General features: G+C 45.5%; 1 protein-coding gene across 2 annotated transcripts in view; it reads right to left on the bottom strand.

Annotated features, from left to right (window-relative positions):
* The window catches only part of VPS50 (VPS50 subunit of EARP/GARPII complex), an 880,308-nt gene that overhangs the window by 545,429 nt on the left and 316,903 nt on the right, over positions 1-17,976 (bottom strand). For both annotated transcript variants that reach the window (XM_069211661.1, XM_069211662.1), the window contains exon 15: positions 5,570-5,664. In XM_069211661.1, coding sequence (XP_069067762.1) covers positions 5,570-5,664 — 95 coding nt within the window. The remainder of the gene's footprint in view (positions 1-5,569; positions 5,665-17,976) is intronic.

Raw genomic sequence — 17,976 nt, 5'->3', positions numbered from 1 at the left:
TGGGATCGTAAATTGACTACTTACATGCAAATTGTGTTGTTACTTTTCCTCCCCTAGGGCTGCATTGCTTTCTATGAGAGATTGTACAAAGTGTCCAACTTTAAAATTAAAAAGTATTACTTACCTATAAACTGTTTTACCTGTGAATTCTAAACAAAGTGCATTTGATACTTGAAAGTGATACATTCTTGAAACTGTACTTACCTGCAACAAAGATTATTTTTGGTTCAAGAAATAAAGTAAAGTGTATTTTTGATACATAAAACACTGGTCTTGAGTTACTTGTAGAGCGTGTGCCTAATTTCTTGCCTGTGTGCACAACAAATGCTTTGAACTACCCTATGATAAGCCAAACACTATAACAAAAGAGATCATTAGTATTATCTTCTTTAGCCGCTGTAAAGCCTTTGGGGATCCACTGGACTCAGTGGTCACTATACCTTAGTTTGGTGTAATATATATACAGAGCCAGCTTTCTAAAGAGAGGATTGGTGGCTCAGTAAGGAATCTGCAACTAGAATATGTCTCTACCAGATAATTAGTTACCAAAGGTAAGTAACTTGTTCATCTGATAGAGACTTCTAGTTGCAGATTCTTTACCTTAGAATAGATACCCAAGCAATACCATCCCCGGCAGAGGGGCTTCAAACCAAGATCATACTAGGAAGTCCAGCAGGACCGAACAGGCAAAGTATCCTCCCTTTGGACCTGAGCGTCCAGGCAGTAGTGTTTGGTAAACATGTGCAAGGACGCCCACTTTGTTGTCTGGCAGGTGTCCAGGACTGGAACTCCACGTGCTAACCCAATAGTGGCAGCTGTTGCTCTGGCAGAGTGAGCCCACAAACCCTGTGGGGGTTGCTTTTTAGTCAATGCGTAGCACATATTAATGCAGAGAATGATCCATCTGGAGATGATTCTCTTCTGCACTTCCCGATTTTTCCTTGCATCCACTTAACCCTCAAAGAGCTGATCATCCACCCGGAACTCTAAGGTACGATCAAGATAGAACACCAACGCTCTTTTTGGGTCCAGGCGGTGGAGTCTCTCCTCTTCCTTAGAAAGATGTGGGGGCACATAAAATGTAGGCGAAGTAATGGACTGGCCTACGTCAAAGGGCGTGACCACTTTAGGTAGAAAGGAAGCCATGCTACGAAGCATCAACTTGTCAGGGTGGATGGAGAAGAAAGGTGGCTTTGATAAAGAGCCTGCAGCTCCCTCAGTCTGCGGGCAGATGTGACAGCTACAAGGAAGGCTGTTTTCAGAATAAGCAGGTGAAGTGGGTAGTTGCGCAGTGGCTCAAAAGGAGTGCACATCAGAAAAGTAAGTACTACGTTCAAATCCCATTGGGGCATTATGAACGGGGAAGGAGGAAAGAGATGGGTAAGGCCCTTAAGAAGTTTTCCAACTATGGGAGACTTAAACAAAGAGGGTTGGTCAGGCAACCTGAGGAAACAGGGATGTGGAATTCCTATCGCCCGACACCCAGGACATATTGTTTGGGGTCAAGGGAAGCAAGTTTTCATGTATATTATTTTGTCCTTGAGGAAAGTAGACCCAACCCCCTGCAGCACAAACCTCTTGGCTGCCAGTTTACATAGAAGGGAAATGTCTGCAGTTGAGGTAATATGTATGTCCATATGTTAATGCTGTTCAAACAGTGTTTTTTTAATGAAAAGCCTTCATTATTAGCGTAAGCGCTGTAAATAGACGTCTTAAAGTCACACTGCACTACTCACAGTGGTTCCAGTAAAAAAAAAAAAAAAGTGTACAAACGTTTGAAAAGTTTAACAATATGAGGCTAAGTATAATGCTCCCAGCGTGCTCTCTGATTAGATGCAAATGTTTGCAAAAGCTTGTAAGCAAGAGTGATGATTCTTTGCTTTCAAAATAAAATGTTCAGAAAAAAAGGCAAGTGAGGAATAAAACGTTTTGTTACTATTAAATTTTAGGTTCTATTTGTTTGAAGCGTCATTTAGTAAAAGGTGTTGATGCATGCTAGTATTTACAAGAAATATTCCTAATGGAAAATCAGTGTAACCATTTTCAGCAAGATTACGGGAAGCATGAAAATAAGCAAGCACTAGCAAAGAGTCTGGAAGGTGGGGGGTCTAGATTCTTTGGGGGGGGGCCCCTCCAGTTTCGTTATGCCACTTTTTGCCACAGTAGTTCCAGGCACTGAAGAAAACTACTTTGTGTGCCACTATGCTCCTTGTGAAAGAGTAGAATGCGATCACTCACAGAAAAGCCAGCCGATAGATAGAGAGGAATAGAAGTTTAATAAAAACAAAATATCTTTGGTGATGCCAGACCTAATTAGGGACCCAATTCTTTAAAAAAGTCACAAAAGTGCACCCACAGTATATGTCTTTGAATTAGCGTCTTTCATGAATTCACAAGAACTTACAGAAGTAGACCAGGAAATCATACTCCTAGAAAATATTTGTGAGCTGTATTTTATCACAAGCAAATATGCATCTGTAGATTTGCTTATGTGAAAATCTATTTAAGGTTTACAAGTTCACTTTCCCTCCAACAACTTTTTTCCCAACTGTGGAAATATTGGTTACTGCTTCATCTAGCCCGAGTATGTATATATCTGCGGAAAGGTGGTGAAATAAGGAAATTGCAATAGTAGGGATTGCAACTGCGAGTATTGAAGCCCTACTATAGTAGTAGCCCTGGCATAATCAGAGAGGCTATTATCAGAGCTCTTACATAATGAGATTGCTGCCATGTGTCATCTCACTACAGGGCACCAAAGGGACAAGTTTTTTTTGTTTTTTTTTGTAACAGAACCAGTAGATTTAAAAAGCAACCTGCCCCATTGACAAGTAGGTATTTTATTAAATTCCACACCCCTGGAAAATCCGAGACAGCAGACAAATAACTCTTGAGGGTGCCCAGAGCAGAGTCCTTCTTGGCCAGGGAAAGAATAAACAAAATAACCTCAGACAGAGGGGCAGAGAGGGGATCAACAGACTTGTCTGCACAAATATATTCCATTGTTTTGATGGAGGGATGCTTGGCTGCAAAGATAACATTACAGACTTCAGGAGGAAGGTCAAAAGCTGCCAACTGCTCCTGCTCAATCTCCACATAAGAAGGTGGAGACTTACAGGTTCGGGTGGAGAACCACCCCCCATTGCTGCAACAGAAGATTTCCCCAAAGGGGCAGTCTGATCAGAGGATCGATGGCATGCTCAGGAACTTGGGATGCCAAACCCTTCGTGCCAAGTCTGGAGCCACAAGAATGACTTAGCCCCGATCGTTCTTGATCTTCTTGAGAACCCCGGGCAGAAGTGCTATTGGCGAAAAGGAGGCCGACTTCCAATCAAGATTTAAAGCGTCACCGAGTGAGTGATGCCTTGGAAACTCCAACAAGCAAAACAGCCGACAGTGTGCATTCTTGTTCCAGTACCACATGGCGGTGGTGTTGTCCGTGAACACCTGCACCACTTTCCCTTTGAGAGAGGGAAGGAAGTCTTTCAAATGGTAACCTGATTGTCCTGAGCTCCAAAACAATGATATGGAGCTCGGACTCCGCCGGAGACTAGATGCCTATTATCTCCACCTCCCCATGTGGCTGGCCCATCGCAAGAGTGACACATCTGTCACTAATGTCAGATCTGGTTGGGGAAGGAAGAGAGATCTGCCTTTCAGACTGAATCGCAGTTCGAAAGCCATTACTGCAGATCTTGTGCAGTCCCCTCCGAGATCTGGACCAGGTCGGAGAGATTTCCCTGTTGCTGCACCCATGGCAATTTTAGGTCCTACTGCACAGGCTGAATATGCCATCTGACGTGTCACCAGCAGGATGCATGAGGTCCAGCAGCCTCAGAATCAATCTCACCAAAATCCAGGACAGAGGCTGAAACATCAATATCATAGTCTGAATATTCTGGACTCGCCACTCAGGAGGATAGGCTCGAAACTGCACTGTGTTCAGAACTGCTCCAGCTCGGTGTCGGAGTCCACAATGAATATAGGATCGACGCCACCAACGGACCTGGATGGCGTCAGGAGTGCCAACCCAAGAACCATCATCGGGGAAGGTCGCAGTGGTATGACCAACACTGGTTCGTATCCAGAAGTGGATCCCTGGGTGCACCTCGAGCCAAGGCCGAAGCTTCTGGCGCGGAACCTGAAGGGACCCCTGCCAACCCTGCGAAGCCCAAAGGCTCTTCGACAGGAGTGGACTGCCCAAAGATGAGGCACATTGCCTTGAAAAATTCCTTCAATTGGTGGCTTAGGCTCCCGGAAATTCAGGGCGATGCGAAGCCGACCCAGAAGTATGCTTCAAAGACGGAGGACTAGAGAGAGAACGCTCCTTCTCCTGTGTCACATCGCCTGACGGGCGGGTTGAAGTCGAAGAGAGCGTACGCTTCTTGGACTAATTTTTGTGCTTACCCGAATGACCTGATGATTTCAAATGGGATGGGGGCGAGTGGGGATGGCTCCGCAAGCGGTCTTGGGACCTTCCTCTCGATCGATAGACCGGGAGTGATGCGCATCCAGGCGCAGGGCCACAAGTAGCTTTAGGGACCACTCTCTCAAAGCTTTAGGGTTTATGGCTTGGCAGTCAGAGCATGACTTTGGTTTTTGGTTGCGCTCCAAACACCACAGGCACACGAGGTACAGATCTGTCACCAACATCATGCGGTGACAGGAGTCGCAGGACTTGAAGCCATTCTTATGGGAGGACATCCTCGATGCACCAAGAAATCAAACGACTGACAAAAAGTCGAAAGGCCAGTCAAAAAGTGACTTCAGTGGTACCTCTCTCCAGATCTGCATGTAGGATGACGCAGAAAGAAAAGAACTGATGTCCGTGCGCGTGGTGACGCCTATATATCACCCGCAACGTCATATCTGTCAACCACAACACCTACTATGAACAAAGAGTTGATCGATGCCACCTCACGGCACGCAGGGGTACCGCTCCAAGAAAAATCTCAGGATCCAGACTGATGCCTGGGGGAAATTCTAAGGTAAGGAATCTGCATCTAGAAGCCTCTATCAGATCATACTATCAACGTGAAAGTGGTGTCTCCACCACATTGGAGAAGTGAATTTCTCTCTGCTACCTACAAACTGGGCCATTAGACATCCGATTACACCCTCTCAAGATAAATGAAGTGCAAAATCAGCACAGGTCACCCAGGTAATACTGATCATGTACACTTCATAGAAAAGAGCAGAATTAAGACACATGAATCAATATCCTATAAATTTGTAAATTATGCATTATATTTTAATTAATACTAATTGTCACACAATTATGTATGATTTCCCCTGTTCTTTTTGGGCTGCCACACTTGGATATCAATTGGGGTATATTCTGCAAGGTCATAGTGTTTCTAATCAATGGCTCGGGAACTCATGTTTAAAATCACTAAACCAGTAACCCTCTATAACCTGCCAACTTTTAAACTCCATTGCCCACTATACCAGTTGAGAAATGAACGACTACTTTGGAACAGAGCTTGAATGTAGACAGTTTACTTTTAGTAATTCAAATTTGGTACACATGTCCTGCCATGCATTTAGACAAAAGAAAGTTTATATCTACCTGCTGATTATATCCAGCACAAAAATGAAGTCATCATACTTGAAGATAGACATGTCAGTTCCTAGCAGATATGTTTTAACTTTTAACTGAACATCCTGAAAAAAACACAATAGTAGTCCTTATTACAGCAGAATCAACTGCAAACAACTTTTGTTTTGTTTTTTAAATGCACAATGTATTGTGAAAACAGAAAAGGTTGGCATCACGTCTGACAGGTAAAATGTTTACAGCACAAACGGTGAATGAAAATGGGGCAAAAAAGTCTGAAATAAAAGAATATATTCAGCTCCAAAGTTAAAATGATCACATTTTCACTTACACCTATTTTCAGTGATTACAACATAATCTTGGCTTTGGACAGAAGCCTAACAATGTGGGGTCAGAATAGCTAATACCATTCTTAAATACTAGATTTGATTAGAACACTTGATTAAAATACCTCCTGTTGGCTTTCACAGTTTTAGCTTTAGCCTCAGTTACTTCAGGGTGACAAAGACCTTCTCTCCTGTTTACCTTTACACTTACGTGTATTTGAAGCTGTGTAAATGCAGTGAAATATAACAGCTGAAATCCTTCAAATACCTCATCTGATAACAATTTTATTGCACATGATCCTCTGCCATACACAAACCCACAAAGTTAACAATCTTCACCTATGCCAGAAAAGTTCACTAATGATAACAAAAAGGGTAAATTATTCTGAATGTTACTAATCTGCCAGTCACAATAATTACTCAAGTGCATCCAATAAAGATTGTGGGCCTTAGGCCAGAACCCCTGTTTACTGAGATATGTAATATAAGATGTAGAATTGGGACTCAGGGCCAGATGTAGCAAAGGGTTTTTCCCATTCTGTGTCAATGGGGAAATGTGTTCGTACATATGGACCTCAGTTCTTCCCCTTACTGCCAAACCTCACAATCACACTGAGGCCTAGACAACACAAACACTCACAAAGCATCCTCACAATATATAGACCCAACTTCATACACATCTCACTAAAGTACAACAATCTAACAAACTAAAGAGCAAACAATCCAGCTCATGCTCATTAACATTTTATATCAAGCACTCAATGCACCAGACATAATCTCAATCTATCACAAGCTGGATGCCCTTTTCATTACAGGAAAATGATTCACCACACATCCTCACACATCCTAGATGACTTTCTTCCCACAAGGTACAGCACCCATTATGTGGACTACACACATAGGAAAGGAGCAGTCTAACAGTCATCTAGCTATTCCTGCCCCTAAGGAAGATAGTTACACAAATTCATTGAGCTCATGGTATGCCACTTAGCACCTGCAACTCAGACCCCCACCTTCCATCTCATCTACAGGAATCCTGTACAGAGCATGGAATTCACTGAAATTCTCAGGTGTCCTCTCCACATCAAACATCAGACATTCCCACACCACCTTATCGGGTGATTTCAGCCTTCCAGAAAACAGAAGCTAAAAGCACTCTGGAGGCACCTTCCACAATTGTATTGACAGAATAAATGGAGTCCAGCCTTCATCCAACGAACACATTCCAAAAGCCATATCCTTGATCTCGCCCTCTCCAACTTCATAAACAATCCAATGCAAATCACCCCTATACCATTGGACTGGGTGGACTAGACTAACCACCTCTCTATCCCTAGCTGCCTGTTCAGCTTTCTACCAAAAGACCAAGGTCAACCCAAAAGAGAAAACTCAACCTTCAGACCCCAAAGACTTCTGAGTCGTCACTAAAGCTTGAACTCATCTCTTGCTTTGCCAACTGCACTTCGGACACCAATACCCTTTTTAAATATCTTCGGCACTTTTCTGGAAAACTTTGTGAACATTCACACACTAAGTAAAACATACAAGTGCAAGCCAAAATCTTTAGCACCTTGTGCACTGAAGTCCTTGTTGACAATAAATGCTATATCTGCAAATATGAAAGAAAATGGAAGAAAAAGAGAACGTCTGATGAACTCATAATAGTGAAGCTCCCCGTGAAATGTGCTGACAGCCCATCACATTGGCCACAGCACAGCATTACACCAATAGCATTAATGAAGTCATGAACAGGGTCAAAAGATTTTTCAAGACAATCAAGTGATGCATCAAACTTTTGCATGACCCTTTTATTGCACACCTCACAGTCAGAGAGTCTCTCACTCTCTCTCTCTCTCCCCCTCCCAGCATTGTCAAAATCGCCTTCACTGAAGGAATCTTCTTGTATCCTCACTCTCATAAAGAAGCCTAGACTAATGACGTTGCCAACTACTGGCACATCACTCAATCAAATCCATCAAACAGGATTCGTAAAGCACGACTAATCACTCTAGGGTATCCACGCACTTTCAAGTCTCAGAAGCTCATTCAAATAGCCAGGTCCTGAGGGCTCTACGAAATTTTAGATGATAGGTGATGGTCCAGAGACACTTGGGGAGGCTGCGCAAGGTTTTTGCTGCTATGTGGAAGAAGGCACATCCCTCCACTTCTGCTTCAGTGGATGAGTGGAGTGTGGGCAAGTGATCGGGAAACAATGCGTAGTCTTCTTGATGGTTGGTGGAAATTCAGCCAGTGGTTAATGTAGATGGTGTAGGAAGCTGGCCCAGTGTGTGGTGGACACCTATGGTGTTACACATTTTACTGGGTCCAAGCAAACCCCTATTGGTGAGTGTCGCAGTGTCTAGACAGCCAGGGCTCTGTAGTAGCTGAGGTGGGCAGCCAAGGCTTACCTAGAGGCATGTGAAGCACTTGCAATACCACAGTAGTCCAGGAATGTGGAATTTCTATCGCCCTGGACATCTTGTTTGGGGTCAAGGGCAACACGTTTTCATGTTTACTTTGTCCTTGGGGCAAGTAGGCCCAACCCTCTACAGCACAAACCCTTTGGCTGCCAGTTTACAGAGAATGGAAAACTCTGCAGTTGAGGTAATGTGTTTCCAAAAGAAAATGCTGTTCGAACTTGTATTTATGGTTCATTATTTGAAAGCCTTCATTATTAGGGTGGGTGCTGTAAATAAATGTTTCAAGGTCACACTTCACTACTGACGTTGGTTCCAGTACAAAAAAAATAAAACATGTACCCACATGTTTGAAAAGTTTAGGCTATGAGGCTAAGTATAATGCTCCCAGAGTACTCTCTGATTAGATGCAAATGTTTGCAGAAGCTTGTAAGCAAGAGAAGAGTCTTTGTTTTTAAAATAAAATGTTCAGAAAAAATGCAAGTAGGGAAAAAGTTTTGCTACCATGAAATTTTAGGTGCTATTTCTTTGAAGTGTCATTTAGTAAAATGTGTTGATGCATGCTAGTATTTCCCAAAAATATTTCTAATGGAAAATCAGTGTGACCATTTTCAACACGATTATGGGAAGCATGAAAATAAACAAACACTGAAAGAAGTCAACTGATCCGACATATTTTTAGAAGTCTTTTAGTTTCATCAATGCGTGTCTTGTTTTGACATAGCTTTTGTAACACTTTATTGTTGTGGGAGCTACCAGGCCCTCAACATTGTAACAAACACCGGCAAAAATCCCCCCAAAAGTTTATGAACTCTAAAAGCACACGTTGCCACCAGTGGCATAACAAAGGCCCCGCAGCCGCCCTCCAGGGGACCCCTTCAGCACAGCACCTGCCCTGAGTCAGTCTGAAGAGGGGGCTCCTCCATGTTCTTTGCAAAGGGGCACCCTCTAGTTTCGTTACGTCACCGATTGCCACTGTAGTTCCTGACACTGAACAAAACTACTTTGTGTGCCAATATTCTCCTTGTGGAAGAGCAGAATGCGATCACTCACAGTAAAGCCAGCCGATAGAGAGAGAAATAGAAGTTTAATAAAAACAAAATGTCTTTGTTAACACCAGACCTAATTAGGGACCGAGACCCACATGTAGGTAGCTTTTTGCATGTCGCAAACAGCGAATTTCGCTGTTTGGGACGTGCAAAAAGCACATCGTGATGCACAAACCCAGTTTTGCGATTCGGTAACCTGGTTACCGAATCGCAAAACGGGTTTGCGACTCGCAGTGCAATGTAGGATTGTTTTGTGACCGGGGGCGCAAACCAATCGCCGTTTGCATCCATTTCAAATGGGTCTTAACCCATTTGCAAAAGGGAAGAGGTCCCCATGGGACCCCTTCCCCGTTGTGAATGTCACTGTAAACATTTTTTTTTAGAGCGGGCAGTGGTCCTGTGGACCACTGCCTGCTCTGAAAAAATGAAAAGAAAACATTTCATTTTTCGTTTTTGTAATGCATCTCGTTTTCCTTTAAGGAAAACGGGCTGCATTACAAAAACAAAAAAATGCTTTATTGAAAAGCAGTCACAGGCATGGTGGTCTGCTGTCTCCAGCAGGCCACCATCCCTGTGAGGGCCGCCATTCTCAAGGGGGTCGCAAATTGCAACCCACCTCATGATTATTCATGAGGTGGGCATTTGCGACCCCCTTGCGAATCGCAGATGGTGTCAGGGACCAAATTCTTAAAGAAAGTCACAAAAGTGCACCCATGGTATATGTCTTTGAATTAGTGGCTTTCAAGAGAAGTATACCAGGAAATCGTACCCCTATGAAATATTTGTGAACTGTATTTTAGCATGGGTAAATAAGCATGTGTAGATTTGCTCATGTGAAAATCTATTGAGCATTTGCAAGTTAATTTTCCCTCCAGCCACTTTCTTCCCAACCCTGGATGAAGTTCTAATTCCGACATTGTCAGGAGTAAATTTCCAACCTTTCTTATTATGGGAAAATATTAGAGAGAAGCTGGTGAAAATCTTTAAAACATGCAGGTTAGTAGGTTTGCAGACTCAAAGGCATTCCGGCCCTGGAACTATTGCTTACTGCTTCCTCCAGCCCCAGTATGCAGATCTGCAGAAAGGTGGCAAAATAAGGAAATTGCTACAGTAGGGATTGAAGCTGCAAGTATTCAAGCCCTACTATGGTAGTAGCCCTGGCATAATCAGAGAGGCTATTATCAGAGCTCTTACATAATGAGATTGCTGCCATAATTTGTCACCACACTACATCGCACCAGAGGGACAAGTAGATCTTTTTACAGGACAAGTAGATTTGAGAAGCCACCTGTCCCCTTGGCAAGTAGATATTTTAATAAATTCCACACCCCTGTAGTCACACAGTCACTTATCACACATGAATGGAACCCCACAGTGTTGCAAAAATAAAGGTACTTTACTATAGGCACACCAAACTAGACTACCATAGGTATACTTTCCTCTGGAAGTATGAGCACAACAAATACACACAGGTAAGTAATTAGGAATAGCATAAATTAGCAAGGGCCGTATGAGTGGGGGCCAAACTATATACTAAAAAAATTGAATGTGAACGGGTGTCCCCCACCAGAGTGTATGGTGTAGCTAGACAATCACTGGGAGAGAGTGGAACCACAAAAGTTAAGTATCTAGAAGATCCCCAGCGGCCAGGTGCAGAGAGGTAAGCTTCCCGGGTTTCCCTTATGCTAACACAGAAACACAGCGGTTGGAAATTGCAGAAGCAGGACAGAACCAGTGAATTCCAAGGGTGGATTGCGGGTGAAGAGGACCTGCAAAAGAAGGGGGCCAAGTGTAATCCACGCAGGAGTGTCCAGGTAGGGCAGGAGCCAAAGCCCCCCCTTCTGTAGCTGAAGATCCGGGTCGATGGTGGTGGAAAATAGTCCAGCTGTGGGGTCCAGGAGCTGCAGAGGAGTCCCTAAAGTCGCCTACGAGCTGTCCCTAAATGGTCACCGGATTCCCGACAGGTCATTAGTTAAGATGGCCACCAACAAGCACAAGTTAAGGCAAGAGGAGCTATTGGAAGTTTTGTAGAACTGTGGTGGACCAGCCCGATGGTGGGGACTCGACCCTTTGAGGGAAGTCCGGGGTGACCCTCAGAAGACAGGCGAGCCAGCGGAAGTAGTCAGAGCCCTCACAGGCAACCCACTGACAGGAGGCACAGTAAGTCGCTGTGATCCTCAATGTGCTACTGTCGCTGGAGTAGCAGAGAGGAGACTGTCCTTGCAGAGGTAAAGTGCTGGGGGCCAACGCTACTTGGAGCCTGAAGATCCCTCGGAGCAGGAGTCAACAAGCCTTGGTTGCAGCAGCAGTTGCGATGCACAGTGATTCTGTCCTGATGGAAGGTGCAAAGGCTCACTGTCTCTCCTGCTGGACAGAAGGCAGAGAGGACCCAGGGAATCCCTCAGAATCACCACCTGTGTTGGAGAATCTTTGCAGATCTGAAGGACAGATGATCCCACCAGCCGGACATCGTTCCCTTAGGTGCCTGCGGATGCAGGGGAGTGCTTCTTCACTCCAAGGGAGATTCCTTCTTGGTGCGGCTGAAGTCCTTCCGACTGCAGCGGATGCACAGCCGTGGACATGTTGCAGACTGCTGACAGGAGCTGCGGAAATAATTTTCTTCTCAGGTGCTGCAGTCTTATTCGTTTTCTGTGTTGCCCAGAAGCGGTTCTGGAGGCCAGGAGCAGAAGAGGTCTTTGCAGAGGGGTCCTGGTGAAATCTTGCATGACGAATCTGGGGACCTACTCTCAAGGGAATCCCTAAATAACCCACAAAATTGGGTTTGGTCACTCTCTGGAGTGACCACCTATCAGGTGGGGTCTCTGGAGTCAGGTACCTGGCCTACCCAGTCAGATGCTCCCAGAGGGTTCTGCACATCTTGTTTTCAAGATGGCAGAACCAAGTGGCCATCTGGAGGAGCTGTGGGCAGTACCCGCAGGGTGGTTTTGGATAGAGGAGTGGACAATCCCCTTTACTTTGTGTGATTCGCGCCAGAGCAGGGACAAGTGGTCCCTGGAACGATGCAAATTGGATTATTCAAGGAGGGCACCACATGTACCCTTCTAAGCAAACCAGTGGCGTGGGGAGGCTACCCATCCCCAGCCATGTAATACCTATTTCCAAAGGAGAGGAGGTTGCATCCCTCTCCGACAGGAAACCCTTTGTTCTGCTGTCCCCTGCTTCAGCTGATCAAGCAGTAGGAGGGCAGAATCATGTCTGATGGGCTGCAGCATTGCAGGCTGCCCGCAGACCCTTGAAAACCGGCAGGAGCAGAACTAGGGGATCCTCTAAGGAACCTCCAGAGTGCATTGAATCAGGTCACCAATACTGGAATTAGTGTTAGGGCATGATTCCGACATGTTTGATACCAAACATGTCCAGGTTCGGAGTTACCATTATGTAGCTGGACCACAGGTTGTGAATAGTGGCCAGTACATAGCTAAGATGGCTTCCCCGCACTTACGACATCCAGGGAATTTGAACTGAGTTCATAGGGGCACCTCTGCTCATGCAGGGGTGCCCACACACACAGGGACCTGCACCCTGGCCTTTGGGCTGAAAGGGCCTACCAAAGGGGTGACTTATAGTAACCTGGTGTAGTGACATGTAGTGAAAGGGTGCATGCACCTTTTCACGCAGGCTGCAAATGGCAGGCCTGCAGGCACAGTTTGCACAGGCACCCATGGGTAGCATAATACATGCTGCAGTCTATGAGGGTCCCCTGGTGTACCAATGACCTGGGTACCTAAGTACCACATGCTAGGGACTTACAGGGGTACACCGAATGCCAAATTGTGGCATGTAAGAAGTACCAAAGCAACTACATTTGGAGGAAAAAGAACAATCACTGGTGTCCTGATTAGCAGGATCCTGGTGAAAACAGTCTAAGTACACTGACATTAGGCAAAATGTGGAGGTAACCATGCCAGAAAGAGGGGACTTTCCTAAAGGTGTGTCCTTGGTTGTGTAGAGCTTTGTTTGCGTGCATCAGCAGCTTGAAAATGCACGGGGAGCCTGTGGAATTGCCTCACCTACCCTTTTTTGTCAAGGTCAATGAAAAAGCCATCTTCGGCACAACTAATATTCTGGCTTCTGATTATGCTGCAGCTCAGGGGCTGCTACCTTACACACCATAGACAACACCTTCCTGACAACAGATAACATGGCCAATGCCTCCTGATATTGCTCAACCTCCCCGACTCTAAAATGTAATCTCAAATGGAATACACTGGCAACATCCTGGATCTTCTCCTACCCTTCCAATCAACACCAATTGGGTCACATGGGCACCTTCAGGCCTCAAAAGATCCCTTCACCTGCAGAGACCACAAGGGTTCAATACAGTCCCCAGTCATCTTCAACCTTTACATGGAGCCTCTTGGGGCTCTACTCACAGATGACAGCATCAAAATTAACGAATATGCTGTCAATACACCACTCTACTTGAAGAACAAGTTCCTGGCGGACACGCTATCTAACCATGGATTCCTCCCCTTTACAATATTCCAGGGTGCCTATATGGAGAATCAGAAGATTTAAAGACAATCACTTCTGTGTGCTGGTAGGTGGTGCCATGCAGCTCCTTGTTGATTTAGTTCTGACTCGGAAGTGACAATGAAGCCACATATAAGCAACACCACTGACGACAGTTTCCTTCTTGTCTCTGTCGGCACCTTCAGACATGGAGCCCAACAATAATAAATACTCAGAGGAAGCAGTGTGCAAATCTCTAAATGGGACATATTTAGATTGAAAAAGAGACCATTCCACAGAAGTGGGGGGAGGAAGGGTGGTTAGGAATCTGCAGGTAGATGAGTATCAATCAGAAACAGCGTTACCAAAGATGAGTACATTGTTCTTCTGATGGATATTTCTAACCCAGATTTCTGATCTTCAGAACAGATACCAAAGCAGAACCTCTAAAAGTGGTGGGTCTTTGGGACGGCTCATACCAAAAAGTCTGGCAGGAACAAACATGTGAAATGTCATTCCCATCAGACCTTGCTGTCAAGGCAGTAGGGCTACATGACTGTGTGTACCGACACCCATTTTGCAGCGTGACAGATAGCATGGACAGGCAGTCTACATGTCAGCACAGTGGTAGAAGCCTTAGCCCATGTGAAATGGGTGCTCAATCCCCCTAGAGGCTGCTTCTTGGCTAGTGAGTAGCAGGTCTTACTGCAAAGGACTATCCACCTTGACAAAGTAATTTCCTGCACTGTCTTGTCTTTCATTGCCCCAGAGAACCCCCACAAAGAGCTGGAAGTCCACCCAATAGTATTTGGTGCAATCAATGTAAAACCTTAAAGCTCGAGTGGGGTCTAATCAATGGAGTTTCTCTTTCTCTTTTGAGAGGGGGGGCTGAGAAAAGAATGTTGGGAGAGTAATGGTTGCCCACCATGAAAAGCGGTCACGTTTTTTGGCAGAGGCCACGGTAGTCCTCTACAACACTTCCTGGACAAAAGGTGGTGTTAACCTGACAGCCTTAGGGTGGTCTTCCCCCAACATTTTGTCTGCCGCCCTCCATTTTTCTGATCTAATTTTTGCTGGTTTTAGGACTCTGCACACTTTCCCACTGCTGACCAGTGCTAAAGTGCTTGTGCTCTTTCCCCTAAACATGGTAACCATTGGCTCATACCTAATTGGCATTTGTAATTTACCTATAAGTCCCTAGTAAAGTGAACCAGGCCTAGGGCCTGTAATTTAAATGCTACCAGTGGGCCTGCAGCACTGATTGTGCACCCACATGTGCGTGCAATTTTACTGCCACTTCGACTTGGCATTTAAAACTACTTGCCAAGCCCTAAATTCCTCTTTTCTTACATATGAGTCACCCCTACGGTAGGCCAAGGTATTCCATAGGGCAGGGTGCTATGTAGGTAAAAGGGGCATTGCCAAGCTGCCATTGCCATGTGGTCGTAATCCACCCGTGCTCCACTGCATTTCACTGAGAATGGTGGCTGGGGAAGCCCGTGCAATGTGAAAACGCTGGCACCATGACCGCACTCACCCGTGAGGATGATGCGTCTGACAGAAGACACCACACAAAGTGCAATTGAGAACCAAAGCTCCGAGGCCCCACAGCTCAGAGGTATCACATCTGCCATTAGGGAGGGCCCAACGACAGGCGGTGAGTGCGCCATATCCGCGGGATTAGAGCGGAGGGTTCTCCCTCCCTGCTAAGCATCGGTGGGGGAGCGCCTACATACAAGAACCTCAACTGAGGACGGGGGTCACGTTTTTTCTTACTTCAATATGGTGAGAGGGGAGGCTTCTGACTGAGACAGCGCACTGCATGGCCCACGACTCCCCAAGGATGCTTCAAACTCATGGAACAGACCCAGAGCAACTTCCCAATTCATACACATTGAGCTCCTAACTACTGCTGGGAGAACAAGAAATGGAATCTCGCATAATTCCTGGGATGCTGCGATCTGCCCCTGGGGGGGCACAGTGAGTGGGTTCACATTCTGGATTTATTTGCTTGTGCGAGGGGATATGCGCCCAGCCGTCTGAAGGTGTCCCGGTTTGACCAGCACTTACATTAAAGATAAGGTTCTTAAACAAATAAGAACCTAGTGACGCTTCACAACGCCACCCAAAAAGACCCAGCTCATCAGGATGTCCAGTTATTTTCGCTCGGCAGAAACGAGAGAGACCCACCCTCAGTGGCCAGAACACACCACGATTGCACTCACAAAAGACGACTTGCTCGCCTCATTGCAGGAGTTTAAAAAAGAAATCCAGGAAGAGTTGAAATTGGACATGCCTGGTTCTCTTGAAGCCCTGCGTTCTGACTTGACCAAGACTCACATCTCTACAGCACAATATGGACTCAGTGGAAAAGCGCACCTTAGACCTGGAGACATGGTGTCAGACTATGGAACTGCACCTGGAGAAAATGGAGGATTGCAACACCCAGACATGAGATCAATTACACATGGCCCTGTTAAAGTGTGAAGACATTGAAAATCGCTCCTGTCGGGATAATGTACTTCTTCGACACTTGGAGGAAGGTGTGAAGGATTTGGACCTCGAATTCTTTGTCCTAGGACTGTTTAATGACATTATAGGAGATCCTCAGTTTATAATCAAGGCGGAGGGAGCGCATCAAGTGGGGCCACCCTAACTGGTGGACGGATGACTACCTTGAGACATACTGGTGAAACTGCAATCATTCAAGATGAGGGAAGCAATCCGAAAGCAGCCCGAAAAGCAAATTGTGTTTCCTTCCAGGGAGCGAAATGTTCAGTCTATCAAGACACCCTAGTGAGACACCTTCAATTTCGAACGATTACGGAACACCTTCACAAAAATAATGTAAAGTACTACTGGACCTTTCCATTCAGACTTGTGTTCTACTACCACAACAAACCTCACCACTTCACGGAATTGGGGGAAGCAGCAAATCTTTTAGGCCAGACACTCACCTAAGACAGCGGCTCAGGAGGTGCTATGCTCCACCTAGAGCGGGCCAAGACAGCAGGAGTGAACAGACGTCTTGGCTCTCTTAGAAACGACCCAAGAATCAGGAGAAGAAAGGGGGCCAGGGACCTACGAACTCCACCTCATTATCCCCTGTTCTGACAGGCAGTGTTGCTCCGGCTGATATCCTTTTTTGCTATTGCTTGATAATGAGCCCCACTGGGGGTGGGGTGGGGGGGGGGGGGCAAAAGGGAGATGATCTATGCACATCCTCATACCTGCAAAGAACCCAAAATGCAGGGACTGCTGGCATTCCTGGGACATGACTTAAATGCACTACGCTGATAGGAGGTTTATCCTTAGCCTCATATATTTGAGCTTCTAAACAGAATGCTAAAGCGGGTATTGCCAGTTCGCCTAGGATGTTGTATGGTTGTATTGTTGAGAATGTATCTGCGGGACTAGGTTCCCCACATGTTTTTAAAAGTTATTATTTTCTGTTTAACATGAGTGGTCCCTTACTAAGGTATTTGAGTAATTGTGCTTCAGGCCCAGATTGGTCTCCCAGGCGAATCTGGAAAGAATGAGGGAGAGTGGGTGAGGCAAGGGACACTATAGAAGCAGAGCTGATTAAATTTACCAAACAGACATGGTGTTAGTTACGTTAACGTGGAATGTGAGAGGCCTTAAATCTCTCTCTAAGAGGCAAAAGATATAGAAGTATTGCCTCGATGCAAGGTATGATATTATAGCTCCGCAGCAAACCTATCTGAAGGACAGTGAGGAAGACAGACTTCGACACAAGATGTATCCCACTGTGTTTAGATCATCACATCATACGAAACATAATGGGGTGGCCCTCTGTTTTCATGCATCTCTGGCTTTCCAGCCCACTATCAAAGATCCAACAGGAAAGGAAGATTTCTGATGGTGAAAGGCAACATCGCATGCCGCCTATGCACGATAGCCATGATATGTGCTTCCAATACGGCGCAGGTGACTTTTGTCCAGTCCTGTCTAGTTAGGTAAACTTGCTGAAGGAGAAATTATCTATTGGGAGACTTTAACTTGACATGGGACCAGGATGTTGATACCTCCCACCCGACACGTGCATCTATGCTGTATATCTACTTTAGTGATTTCTCAGGGCATGTTATTTTAGTACTTAGGCATGCCGCTTGTGTCCTTTAGCCCAGTTACAT

This window comes from Pleurodeles waltl, chromosome 10 (assembly GCF_031143425.1).
Source record: "Pleurodeles waltl isolate 20211129_DDA chromosome 10, aPleWal1.hap1.20221129, whole genome shotgun sequence".
Taxonomy (NCBI): domain Eukaryota; kingdom Metazoa; phylum Chordata; class Amphibia; order Caudata; family Salamandridae; genus Pleurodeles; species Pleurodeles waltl.
This window is presented reverse-complemented; position numbering and strand designations above follow the sequence as displayed.